This window comes from Sander vitreus, chromosome 21, assembly GCF_031162955.1.
Source record: "Sander vitreus isolate 19-12246 chromosome 21, sanVit1, whole genome shotgun sequence".
NCBI lineage: Eukaryota > Metazoa > Chordata > Actinopteri > Perciformes > Percidae > Sander > Sander vitreus.
The window spans coordinates 3,300,912-3,315,706 of record NC_135875.1 but is presented as its reverse complement, the minus strand read 5'-3'; the positions used below and the strand labels follow the sequence as shown (position 1 = coordinate 3,315,706).

At 40.7% G+C, this 14,795-nt stretch overlaps 1 protein-coding gene across 1 annotated transcript; it reads left to right on the top strand.

Annotated features, from left to right (window-relative positions):
- The first annotated feature begins 991 nt into the window (after positions 1-991).
- Positions 992-10,394, top strand: LOC144536135 (proton channel OTOP3-like). Its single transcript, XM_078279090.1, is given in 8 exon segments — positions 992-1,469; positions 2,569-2,705; positions 4,971-5,029; positions 5,167-5,303; positions 6,914-7,596; positions 9,889-9,951; positions 9,953-10,054; positions 10,154-10,394. Coding segments are annotated over 8 exon segments (1,719 nt in total). The 5' UTR covers positions 992-1,102; the 3' UTR covers positions 10,325-10,394.
- Positions 10,395-14,795: the final 4,401 nt, after the last annotated feature.

Below are 14,795 nucleotides of genomic sequence, written 5' to 3'. Positions count from 1 at the left end.
ACCTCTTCTGGGAAGAGGTCTAATGAGCCAGATTTGTCAGATTTGTCCTGACCTAACAAGTGCAACAAAGCTAACAAGAGACTCAGAAGAAATCAATCAATCAGTCTAAACACACAGTCCTGAGAAGAGGTCTAATGAGCCAGATTAACTGAATACATCTGTGTGGGTGTTCAGAGCCTTTAGGAGTTAAAACTTGCAAACACACCCTTAGACACCCTCAAATGACACATTTATCATTCTTATTGGTAGAAAATATTTATGACCTAATGCATTCCCATCAAAGTTCCGACCAACCTTCACCATGAGCAGAGGTCACATAGATTATACACTTATGCTGATCATTTCACAAACATTTTGCAACACAAAACACTGTGTGTGTGCACTTAATCTCATATACAAAAGTGGAGGAGCGACTAATAACTAATGATATTAACTTTATAACTGTGGTGATGATGGCCTTTGCTCGACCATTTTTATTGTCACATACACACACCGTTAAGAGTTGAATTATTGCAAGACATTTTTTTACACTTAGTTAAGGTTGTTATTCCAATGATATATTAACCTTTAATGATACAGTTTACTTAGTATTGATAATATTAGTTACCATTAGTTTATTTTAACAGGTTGTAATCTTTCATACCGTTTTTTTAACCGACTCACGATGCATTGTTACTCCCCTAATAAAAACAACAAAATAAGCAGACACCACCAAACAGAAGATCTAAACTTTCCAACAATAGAAACTACACAGGAGGCTCAACACACATTGCAGGGCAAAGAGCCAAAGACTCTGCTTGGGTCATTCGGGCCCTTGAAGCAAACTTTGTCCAAGGGGCACAGCAGCTAAAACAAAGGTCAACTTGTAAAGTAAACATGAAGGTGTGTTAATGTACTGGATTGTGACCACACCTTGGTATGTGAGAAGGCGGATCCAAAGAATGATAAGTTTTCTTAAGCATGCCTTCACATATTGAACTGCAGGATTTCATCTTAAGTACAGAGAGAAAACCCGGCAGACTGAATGGAAGGGAGGAGAAGAAGACGGAGGGTGTAAGAAACTAAAGAGTGAAGAAGGACAAACAAAGAAGGAGGGGTGAATATGAATCGAGATCCTGGAGTCCCAGAGCTAGATTCCTCCTTGGAGACACCTGGAAATCCTGACAGTGATGAGAACTCAGAGGATCAGATGGAGGACCCGGAGATGGATCCGGTGGTGGTTTGGGTTCCCAGTGGGAGACGTCTGATCTCCGGGATGCTGGGTCTGAATGTGGTGCTGCTGGGAGTGGCCCTGTTGGTCGGAGAGTCTCTACCCCCCGAGGGCCTGAAGAACCAGGAACCCCAGGTGTTCTTGCTGCTGCTGATGGGGGTTAGTTCGCTCTGGATGCTGTGGTACCTGCTGTGGGCCCGGAAACAGCCCGGCATCTGCCCGCACAAAGACCACCATGCCGGGGGAATCCCTGTCACCGGTAACCTGTTTTACCATCATGACCAAACATAAGATACACAGATACACTGTAAAAAAAAAAAAAAAAAATGTAAAAAGGGTAATATTCAGGCAGCTAGGGCACCCAAAAAATACTGGAAAAGTAAAATAACTTTCTCGTATGTATAGTTCTTTTTAAAACAAATGAATATTTTTTGTATATTTAATTAAAATATAATTTTTAGCTTTGACTTTACATTAAATGTTGTGTATTTTTTGGGGATTTTTAATGTTTAAACCTACATTGTGTAATTTTTTGAGTTGATTCTTAGCAAAAACCCCTTTGTTCTTTCACAAATATATGTGCTCATTCATGTGTAATTACTTCCACCAACTAATCAAAGTATTCTCCTTAGCGTAGAATCTGACATTCAAAATCATTCAGAATACATATGAGCGAGTCGCTGGAATGACGGCCGCCATGTTGCGCCTCCATCTTTAAAATACATTAGCCAAAGAGGGACATACCTCCGCCTTTTGCCCTCTTACACCTATTGGCACCGTGATGAATGCCAGGGGGAGATTACTCGCCAGGGAAGTGAGAGAATTAAGAGAATTAAAACGACAACGCGACAGGCAAAGCAACAAGACCAAAGTTAATATTAGAGTGGCTAGAACAGCTGCGTGTAAACGATGGAGATACTAAGAGATCATTTCGGGTTCAGCCACCGTAGGAGGAAGGGCTAGAAAGTAATATTCAGTTGGTTGTCATATACCATTTCACCGCTAGATGGGAGAAATTCTTACACAGTGTAGCTTTAATGAACTAATGTTCTCCGTTTATCTAATTAAGAAATGCATTTACAGTATTAAGCTTGAATTTAACAGTTTAATAAAAGAAGAAAATATTTGAAAAATAATGATACATTTGTGAATGCATTTTAACAGTCCTCATATGACAACAAATTCATTTTCTGAAAAAAAAAAAAGAAAGAAAGAAGGACATTTTATGGTTATTCAGGTTTTTTTGTTCTTTTACCATAGACATGTACATTCACAGTTGGTTAAATTAGTTTATTTTACAGTGTATATATTTTGCATAGTGTAATGAAATGTCTCTCCTCTCTCCTGCTCTGGTCCAGGGGTCCTCATGTTCTTTGCTGCCTTCAGTCTGCTGTTGCATATGTTCAAGACCGGTTATTTGATGATCATGATGGACTGTAAGCCTGTCGTTAAAGTGATCTCTCCGTTCATCGAGGCTCCTTTTATCGTGTTGCAGGTAATGACATTTATATTCTGGTGGAGAGAAAACATCATCAGATAAAACATGTGGAGATAAGTGGACAAAGCCTGCCATAAATTAGGTTGGAGACCTTTTTAAAAAGAGAACTATTATATAACATTTCCAGGTTCATAGTTGTATTTTGTGATTCTACTAAAACATGTTTACATGCTTTAAAAACACTTTATCTTTCATACTGCCCATGGCTGCTGCTCCTGTATTCACTAGAGCTGTCAATCTTCCTCTGTAATACTATTCAAATTTCATTTATTTAAAAAAAATATTCAAATAATATTCAAATATTTAATGCTCACATGCAGCCTGTTATTAATATGTACTACACTACTCAGGCTTATGCATTGTCAATGCCACTATAAGCATGTGGTTGTTGTTACATCTTCTGTCCACTAGAGGGACTTCTAACATTAGCCTGGCCTTGAAGGGGAACTACCAGTGTTGCCAACTTAGCGACTTTGTCGCTAGATTTAGCGACTTTTCAGACCCCCTTAGCAACTTTTTTTCAAAAAAGCGACTAGCAACAAATCTGGCGACTTTTCTACAGAAAGTCCAGCGGGCACGCAAGGTATTTCTCTCCTGTGGCCGCCAAAACAATCTCCTCTTCTGTTCTGTGACTCACTGTGGAGCAGAGGAGCTCCTCATGTGCAGCAGCACTGCACAGACAGGTAGAAAGGGGAGAAGGGACAGGGTGCGGGGGCCGATGTAGGTACGAGAGACAGCGGGACGCAACGGGAGAAAGACGCCGCTCAGCTGGCCTGAATGAGCTTATGATGACATGAACACTTTGGCTCGGTGGATGTTGATTTTAAAGTAATCTTAAAACTATTTCCAGTCCTTCTTCCGATTTCCAGCCACAGCCGTGATGTTGTACTAACCTTACTCGGTACGTAACGTTAGCTTACACCTCACAATGCCTTGTGTTTCTGACTCCCGCTAACTTATTGTTCATGGGGTACTTTCCATAAAATCATCTCTCAATGCAAATCAAACCAGCTATTAGGCTAACTGAAATAAAACCATGCCGATCTCTAGCTATGGTGAAGGGTATGTGATGATGTGGGGGGGCTATTTTAATTCCAAAGGCCAAGGGAACTTTATCAGGATGCATAGTATCCTGGATCCATGAAATAACTGGCCTTTCAAAATAAAAGTCTGCCTGCCTCTATTGGAATTTAACATAGGGGTGTACTTACTTATGACCCCTGTATTTTAAGGAAGAACATTTATTTATTTACGATACATTATTCATTCACAAAGAAAATTGGTGTCCTTAAAGGTTGGAGTTTTCCTCATTTTTTTAATTAAGGCATTAAGATCAATTTCCAAAAGATGATTTTTTTTATTCCTCTTTATTTTATATATTTATATATATATTTATATATATATTTATATATATATATATATATATATATATATTTCAGCCACTGCTTTGAAATTCAGAAATAGCATCACTGCCATGCTGCTCTCTACACAGAGGTGTAGCATGAAGTATAGTCAGAAAGAAGCTGCTCGTCTCTCATTTCAACAACTTCCATTATTATTATATATAATACATATTATACTGTGCTTCTCAAAAAGAGAAAGATAATACATTGTCTTGGATGAAAGGTAAACTTGTCTCGTGTGAAATAAAAGTTCACAGTTCAGGACTCTTAGTGAGGCGACATCACTAAAGCTCTGTGTGTTAAGATGGTGCTAAGGCATGGTTTGGTTGAGTGGTTAGCGAAGACAACCGTTGTCTGGGAGACCAGATTTCAAGACGTGGGAACCTTTCATTCTAACAGTAGTTTATAAGAACACTTATTTAAACTTTGTTCTAATTTGAAGCATAATGGAAAGAAAAAAAAAAACAGTATTGTTACGCTTATTTTCACTTTTATTGTGATACAAATACAAATCATTTTTGCTGTCTGAACAAATTGACAAGCGCATTCACAAGTGCCTGACGGGGCAACAATGCCTCTGCAAAATACCCTCGGGAAGGAATTGGTTTTGGGGGAACGTGTGCACGTAGGGAGGCGAACTCTGGAATCTCAATTTCACTGCAATACTAAGTGCTTTGCGTTCTGTTTTTGCATTGTTTACACTGTAATATTTCTGCAAAACCACATTGCACATTCCTCTATTAACCAGAGTCGAGGGTATGTTCGGTGTGGGAATGTCGTTTTTTGTCGGATTTTGTGTTTCAAATCTACGTACATTGTAAAATTCAATACAAAATAACTGCTTATTTGTCTTTTGCAGACCTATTTACTGTGGGCTCACTCCAAAGACTGCATTCACAGACACAAGATAATCACCAGGTGCATCACTCTATATGTGTTTTTACCTATCTTTTATAAATGTTCTACATATGTATTAGTTTATATTCAAGGATGATAGCTTCAGGTGTATGTTGTTTTTGTCATTTCATGTGTGACACTGTTTCTGTGTGACGCAGGTCGGGGATGATGGTGGTCCTCTCGGCCGACCTGCTGCTGTGGCTGAACGCAGTGATGGAGGACACCATCCACGAGGAGATCGAGTTAGAAAAAGGTTTCAGCAACACAACTGAAGCAGACACGTCTGATTTAGCAGGTGAATGATCTCCATAGATATAATCATCAATCTTAGGGCTGCAACTGACGATTATTTTCATTGTCGATTCATCTGGAAAGGTCATGGAATTAGTAGTCTTGCTTTGCCAGACCTTACTCCACAGCGCTGCGGAGGAGGGTCTGGCTAGTCCACACTAGCGCCCTTTATATAGAGAGTGTGGCCAACTCAAATCATGGGCGCCATTTTGGATACCAACGTCAGATGACTTATCTTAAATTAAATATATTATTTTCACCATAAACAGGCATATACATGTTGTTATTAACATTTGTTAATATCTAATAAGTCTCTGAGCAGGGTTTACCTTTCTAATGTCCGCTAGCATACAGGCTAACTATAGCTAGCTTTGTGTGTAACGTAACAAAAACCCACCCAACTTAGAGGAGCGAAGCTTAATATTTCATTCAATAAAATTAAGGTACAAAAGGAGCACTAACACCACATGTCTTATGTTGACAACGTGGACGCAGATATAGGAAACTCCGAAGGCAGTCGTAATATTTACCTAGCAGGCTAGGCTAACACTGTTGCATGTTAGCAAACGTCGGCGTAGCGTTAGCTAGCTGCCCAAACTTGTGAAAAGCCAAACAACATCCCCGTCCAAGCTGTGTTTCACTTCCCTCCAATATTATCATGAACATAACAAAGACACCTGGAGTTGGTCAAGACCATAAGCTATATGACTATGGCAAGATCACAAGCATTTACATGGAGTGCTAGCAAAAAAGCTAACGCTAGCATAAGGCTAACTTCAAACTTCATTCATTTCTAAAGCAGTGTTAGAACTTTTTTTGACAGCATGGTACACATTAATGATGGTATTACTATATTTGTCCTATGTAATTTGTTATCATATCGAAGAGAGAAATTGACATTTACCTCACACAATGAGTAGTCACTTAGCTAGCCTCCAGTTTGATCTTTTCACCTTCAGCTTCAGGAACTTCTTCCAGCTTCCCTGTCTTTCAGTGCAGCCAAACGTGCAACAATTGGGCATTTTTTTCTGTGATTTATGCCATTTTTAAAATAATTTATTACACTTTTGCACTATGTCAATGGGAATCAGATGAATGTTGGTATCCAACATGGAGTCCACGAAACACGTGACCACCTCGGAACCAATCGCTTAACAGGATAGCTCAGAACATTTGATTCACTAGTTGGCCAAACTCTCTCTAATATACAGCGCTGGTCCACACAGCATTCTGGGATGGGAGAAAAACGTGTTCTGGTTTATTGGCATTTCTTTAAACCAATCACAATCGTCTTGGGCGGTGGTAAGCGCCGAGTGGAGCCACGGTGCCTCTGCAAAATAGCCTCAGGAAGGAACTTGTTTTGGTGGAACGTGTGCACGTAGGGAGGCAAACTCTGGAATTAAAATGGCTGTCGAGTGTGTGTTGAGAATTTTACTCAAAAAATAGATAAATATAATTTGATTGTTGGTTCTAGCTCGGAGGATGTTTCCCAAATCGACCGGAGTTTAGAATGTCAACTAGTTGACAACTGATCGATTCATCTTTGCAGCTCTAATAATCATACCCCCCTGCCTTGTACTCTATAGAGTTTTTAAAGTCCATGCCTGTTTCCAGGAACGGCCAATTTGACCCTCTGTGATTGCAGTGCGAGCGCCGCCTGCCTCGCCTTCAGGAAAGGCTACGAAATCCTTTATCCCTTCAACATGGAGTACTACCTGATGGCCTGCTGCATGATCTATGTGATGTGGAAGAACGTGGGCCGCAGGATGAGTCCAGGTCCCCACCATGTCGCTCAGAAGCTGACCCTCCACGTTGTCTACCATGGTGGGGTGATATGCGGCCTCGTGTTTGGCGCCCTGGTGCTCATAGTGGGACTTTCCGTCTTCATTCTGTATCAGGTTTGGGTGAGCCAGGACGAGCTTCGCTTCACCGCCTTCCTCTTATTTTACGGCTACCATTTGGTCGTCATGCCCCTGATGTCTGTGTGCTCTCTGGCTGGGATGCTGGTCCACCGGCTGGAGAGAAGGGCGAAAGAAGCGGGACACAACCCCACCCGGAGCCTGGACGTGATGCTCCTGGTGGCAGCGGCTATGGGCCAGTTCGCCCTGTCCTACTTCTCCCTGGTGGCGGCCCTGGCCGTGGGGACGAGCGGCCTTCTCGGGGAACTCGACCTGTCCTACTCCCTCCTCAGCCTGCTGCAGCTCACCCTGCAGAACATCTTCATCATCCAAGGCCTCCACAGGCACCCGAGCCTCCTCGCCAAGAAGAAAGAGAAGCAGCGGAGGATCTTATTCAAGGTACCTGCCGTACATGTGAAGGTTTAGTGCACTGGAACAAGTCAGTCATTAAAAAGTTTCTGTTTAAAGGAGACCTATTCTACAACATTTACAGGTTCATACTTATATTTTGTGTTTCTACTACAACATGTTTACATGCTTTTGTGTCTGCTCTGATTGGTCAGCGTTTCCATATTTTTTTTTAGTAGGGGCAGGACTTTATAAGCATTATCTTCTGCCTGCTCCTTCTTGAACTCATCGTTCTTTTTGGAATTTTGATAGGTTTGGATTTATTTCTGTATGATTTGTTTTTGTGTTTTTTTAAGAAATTTATTTTGGCCATTTTCTGCCTTTATTTTGACAGGACAGATGAAGACATGAAAGGGGAGAGGGGGGGATGACATGCAGCAAAGGGCCACGGGTTCAGAGTCGAAACCTCGCCCGCTGCGTCGAGGAGTAAACCTCTATACATGGGCGCCCGCTCCAACTACTGAGCTATCCGGGCGCCCTATTTTTGTGTTTTCTTATCAGATTTTATTTGTTGTTTTTTTCCATCTTTTACAGTATGTACAGTAAAAAAATAATATCCTGAGTCTTCAAACTCTTTCGATCCGGTGCCAATTTCGATACCTCAGTTTCGATGCCGGTTCCTTAACGATACTTTTTTCCGTTTTAAAATCCATTTCAACATCAACAAAAATACATTAAACACAAAACTTTTATTTTCCACCTTAATTGCGAATCAAAACAGTTATCAAAATTAAAAAATTCTGGTAACACTGCTTACTCAGAGTACCATTAATAACACTGGTTGTGCTTTTGGATCGGGGTGCGCCAGTCAGATCCTCAGGATTGGTATCAATCAGAACTTTAAAAATTAACAAAAAAAGAGAAACCTTTTTGCCACAACATGAACATATAAATAATAAATAAATAAACAAATTACATTGTGTACAGGCTAATAGTGAACTAAACTGCAAAGGAATGTAAACAACAAAGACTTTTTAGTGCAAACTGCATAATGACACAAACCTTTAACAATAAACTTGGTGACTGCCCTGTTGTCAACATTGAACTAATGGAGAACTAACTTAAGTGCAAAGGAATGTAATTGAATAGCCTTGTTGCTGAAAGGTGCTGTAGAAGTAAAGTTGCCATGCCTTACAACCTCAGCCTGTCAGTCAGTCATCAGGGCACAGAAACCACTGTTGTGCCTGCTTGTCTCAGAGGAAGTATAACGTCAACAGCACCGCGACCGCTTTCGGCTCGCCATTAATATCATATCGCAGCAAATGCTATCTGCGTGAAGTTTTGAAAAACTTTAACCACACTTGAAACCACTTTATCGGCATTGCCGTGACTCACTGTGACTTCAACAAAACTGCAGGGCCGACGTAGTTTACTCCGTCCGCACCTCTGCGCACGCGTGTGTGTGTGTGTGTGTGTGTGTGTGTGTGTCGGTTGAAGCTCCACTCTCTGTCAATATGCAGAGAGGACAGATAAGCTTTGGAACCGAAATATGGCACCGAAAGATAAATCATTTTTCGATACTCATAGGTGCCATAAAAGTATCAACGTTCGGTGCCCAGCCCTAGTGCTCTGCCGTCGCTGCTGCTGCATGGCAGGGGCGGAGCAGAGGGGGTGGCTTCTGGGGCTTCAGCTCTTTAAAAAAAAACAAAAAGCCCTAATCTTTAAGGTTTTTAAAATAATCCCCTCAGTCTCTCTGACTGGACCGGCAGATCAATGGAGCTACCCTATGGAACTTAAAAATAGTAACATCCGATTGCCTTTCTTTAGGTTGCAGGGGTGAAAATGAGACATCCTCAACATTTGTTGTGTTCTGGTTTCAGAATGACAGATATTTGGCAAAAGCATTTTTATTTTATTTTTACTTTGTTTTGACGAAAGCGTAAAAAAAAAGTGCCAAACGTTGGAAAAAAAGCAATGAAAGCATCGAAAATCAGGATGTTACAACTAGCATCATTTCCCAAATTATGTAAAGATTTTTAGGTATTTTATTACGTATATTATTAAATTGTTTGGAAAATAGTGCATATAGCTCTTAAATGGAACATGCACTGTAGCGTGCCTGCCTGGAGCAGATGACCAAATATAGAAAACCAGCTCGATATGACATCATACAGAACCAGAGGTTTTGGCTCACAGGCATTTCTTTCAGATTTGTTTAAATCATTATTTGAAACTTTGGCCGCGTTTAACATGAACATCTGGCATTGTAACATTAAAGATATGACAGAAAATACAGCAAAGCATAATTTGTCTCCTTTAAATACTCTATAAACCCTCCCACAGCTTAAGAAAAAGGTTGTGGTGCCAATAGAAGATGAGAAGAAGACGGATATGTCAATGCTGGAGGGGAAACACGCCAGCTGCTACGCCAGAGCATGATGGGAAAAAGCCCTGGACCAAAAGAGCAATACAAGAAATCTGTTCTTTCCTCATCTTTTGTAATGTTATGGTAATATGATGTGTGTTTATTGTCTGATTTAAGAAGAAATACAAGTTTTTTTGTTATTTCGGCATTCATAAAATACATCCCTGTTCCCTCTTCTTGCAGCTGTGGGTCATCCCTGCGTTTGGAGTCCACCCCCAGTTTGAGAACGGCCTCGGGAAACAGTTTTTCGGCTTCTCTGCGTGGTTTGTTCTGGTGAACTTGGGTCAGCCGCTCAGCGTTTTCTACAGGATGCACTCTGTGGGCGCTTTAATGGAGCTGCTCATCTCTGCGTGATATCCCTCTACAGTTTGTATTTTACATTGTCTGTTCCCTTTAGTTCCAATTAAAGATATAATATGTAACTTTTTTTTAGGGCTGTCAAAATAACGCGTTAATTTCAATTAATTAATCTGAGAAAAAATAACGCGTTAAAAAAATAAATAACGCAGATTAATCCATTCCATATTGACGTTTGACCCGGAGCCGTTCTAGCCACCATTGGACTGTAAAATGAAGGAGGGAGACGAGAATGTTCTGCCTGGATTATTAATTGGAACATTTACTTGTAAAAATCTTCTTCCTGCCAACCCTGGCTACCGAAATCTGGTGCCACTGATATGTCTGCTCTTCTCTCTGCTGCTCTGAAACAGACGATACAGGCAACACAAACACCGCTGCACGTGACGCTAGTTAACACTCTACTCAACAGCAGCTAACGTTAGCCTACCGCTAGCTAGTTAACACTATACTCAACAGCAGCTAACGTTAGCCTACCGCTAGCTAGTAGCTGGATTAAACACGGTTATGATGCTGACAGCTAACGCTAAACGGTGTAAAGTGTGACTGTGTTTTACTGTAGAGGATTCAACACGGGATGTAACAATCTGCAGCTGCCGACGGAGAAACAACACAGACGGTGCGTTCAATGAAACTGGTAAACTACATCCTCGTGGTGCATTTGAAGTTATTGTAAATGTCCTTTTCCCATATGGTGGTTGTTTTTGTCGTTCAACAGCAATTTACTAGTGAAATAAGTTATTGTTATTGTTATACATTATTAAATCATTTCATTTTGACCATATGGCCTTAGCAATAAACAAGCCGTTCTTTAATGTCACCAACTGTTGTTTAGTACCTTTTTTTTACTTTCTTAAAAAGTATCGGTTCAGGCACCGTTAATTATGTATGCGATTAATTTCGATTAATTAATCACAGAGTATGTAATTAATTAGATTAAAATTTTTAATCGATTGACAGCCCTACTTTTTTTGCATTGAAATGTCGATGGGGGCAGGAACATATGTGGCCCAATGTGTTTATATTCATGCTGATATGAGCCGGCACAGATCACTGAGGTAAAGTAATGTAAAATATATCCTAATAGAGTTTATTTTTGTGAAGCTGGAGGATTCTCGAGAGTTTATAACTGTACATTTTATACGAACAAACAGCAAAGTGGGGCCATAGTACGTCTTCATCTTTCTGTGTACAGAATAGTCAGCTCTGACTTGATTTGTTTAAAGTTTCAAAATGAAAGCCTTCTTAAAAGAAGGGAGGATTTTAATTGAACAAGGGATGAATCCATTTAGGCTAGTTTCCAGTAAACTTTCACTTACTACAAGTACTTACTTATACTTTTTCGTTTGTTTGATTTCCAATTTTGAAACGATATCCAAATTTGAAAAAAGGGTCATTTTAAACCTTGTTAATATTGATGACAATGTGTTCAAACGGAAAACGAGACATATTTCAGGAAATAAACTTGTCCATGATTCTATGGAGAGACTTCCAGCTGACAGCTGGGTCTGTGAGCATCACTGGCCGGCCAGCGAGCAAGCGATCTCGGGCGAAATGTGAAAAGCCAAATGTTAAATCGAAAAGCCAAATGTTAAATCGAAAAGCCAAATGTTAAATCGAAAAGCCAAATGTTAAATCGAAAAGCCAAATGTTAAATCGAAATGTAAAATTCAAAAGATAAATCATTTTACATTTCAACTTTACTTTTTCAGTTTCCTTTTTCTTTTTTAAATTCAATTATGGCATGATTTTTTCTAGTAGCGTAGTAAAATAATAATATTTTTAATTTGATCTTGCTTCGTTTTCTCTTTGGACTTTCAATTTGAATTATAAATAAATATATCCTCCATACGTTTCAGGAAGGCGGTTTAACAAACTCTGATGGTCCGTTCATGCCACCTGGGAATATCAGGGACCGGCCCCGTGATTATGTTGTTTTTCTGACTGCCAGCGCTCATGTGCTTCACTGTCTATGCGTGTTCTTCTTATGTTATATCTTTCATAAAAAATACCCATCGGGGAATGTTAACTGGGTTGTCGTTCTCTAAATGAAAAAAACTTTCATGAACGCACCTCTCTCTCTCTCTCTCTCTCTCTCTCTCTCTCTCTCTCTCTGCGCACCGAGCTCCACCGGATCTTCTAACAACGGTGATGCCGTTATCAATCGAGTATTGATTAGTCAGTAGGCGGTGCTTTTACACCGGTTGATCTCTGATCTCCAACCTAACCTGCTCCCGACCAGGTTAGGTGTTCAGCATAAATTACCACTGCGATTTAACCCGGTAACAGGTGATCCACCGTCGTGATACACAAAACCCTGGGTTGAACCTGAAGTTCCCTCGGTAACGCCAAATCTTGCTTCGTAGTACAGGCCTCTGCTTTCTGAAACGGGCCCTTGTGCTTTTCCTACTATGACATGTCAACATGTCTGCCGCGAAAAAGGGCTATGAGCCAGTTAATACTGAATACATCCGTGTGGGTGTCTAAGGGTGTGTTCGCAAGTTTTAACTCCTAAAGGCTCTGAACACCCACACAGATGTATTCAGTTAATCTGGCTCATTAGACCTCTTCTCAGGACTGTGTGTTTAGAATGATTGATTGATTTATTCCTTTGTTGCACCTGTTAGGTCAGGACAAATGACATATTTATCATTCTTATTGGTAGAACAGATTTATGACCTAATACATTCCCATCAAAGCTCCGACCAACCTTCACCATGAGCAGAGGTCTAAGCAGACAGAAATCACCTGTGTGTGTTCAGAGGCTTTACATTCAAACCACATAGATTATACACTTATGCTGATCATTTCACAAACATTTTGCAATACAATTTCAGACTTTTAGATGTATTTTGCAACTGGTTTCCATTCATTCCTGTGTGTGTTAAAGAAGGAACTTGAAAGGTAATCAATAAACGATAAATGTCTAAGATATTGTCTCCCCCTCCCTCCTCCACTCCCACACTGTGTGTGTGTGTGTGTGTGTGTGTGTGTGTGTGTGTGTGTGTGTGTGTACGTGTGTTCTTGTTTAACTATATTCGTTATGGACGCCACAACTTTAAAGGTCTGTCTGAGGGTTAAGACTTGGTTTTAGGATTAGGGTTAGAATGAGGTTCTGGTTAGGGTGAGGGTAAGGGTTAAGGTTAGGCATTTAGTTGTGATGGTTAAGGTTAGGGTAAGGGGCTAGGGAATGCATTATGTCAATGACGGGTCCCCACAAACATAGTGAAACGCACTGTGTGTGTGTGTGTGTGGGGCCACTTAATCTCGTATACAAAAGTGGAGGAGCGACTATTAACTAATGATATTAACTTTATACCTGTCGTGATGATGGCCTTTGCTCGACCATTTTTATTTTCACACACACACATACACAATTAAATGTGCTTCCAGCCACCTGCTTTTATGCACAAAATAACCTGAGTTGGACCAAGACATTTTTACACTTAGCTAAGGTTGTTATATCGATAATATTTTAACCTTAAATTAATGATACAGTTTACTTAGTACTGATATTAGTTACCATTAGTTTATTTTAACCGGTTGTCTTTCATATCGTTGAATCGTTGCATCGTTACTCCCCTAATAAAAACTACAAAATAACAGCCAAACACAAGAGTTACAGTTTTTGCCGATTGCTTACACACTGACATCAAACGTATTAAGGCGCTGACACACAGTCTGGTGAGGTCAGTGACTCGAGTCTGTTCGGTGTGTTCTGTGCCGTTGTCAGCCGGAGGAGCCGTCGGCCTTCATTTTGGACAATTTGACTTGTTGAATCAGTGGGCGGGCAGTCGGACTCAATGACCAATCTGGTTGGTGGAGTGCTAACCCGGAAATGACGAGCGGGTTGAGCGTGACAAGAGTCTCTCAAAATCTCATGAAAATCTTTCAAACTGACCTTTGTCGATCTGAAATGAAGACAGATTCAGCAACTGCACGGCCTATTCCTCACTTAAAATGTTTTCAGAAACATGTTTCGGTGAACTATTTTTGTAAAATACAAGATCGTATTCCGAACGAGCCGCCATTATGGTCGGTTTTGAAATTCCGGAGAAGCCAGACCCACGTGATGCGTTCGTCCAATCAGCTGCCGGTTTTCATTTTTTTGGGCGACAATACAGATAGGCGGCACCTGCTGTTATGGAGACGTATTACGTCTCGCACCCGCACAGAACGTACGCTCAAGTCGGCGTCGCTTCAGTGTGTTCAAAGGCACTTTTTGGACCAACTCGGGAGGCAGTCAGTCCGACTGCCTTTTCTGCCAACGGTCGGCTGTCGGGTTGGTGTGTCAGAGCCTTTACACAATTATCAGAACCTTACACTCAAGGAGCAAAACATTGGCGCAGATGTGCACCACTATAAGCACAATGTCAGCCTCACACTTTTTGCAAAACACTACACACAGTGATTTGCAAAACATAAACAGACTTGTATACATTAGACACAGAAGTATATCATGATGTCA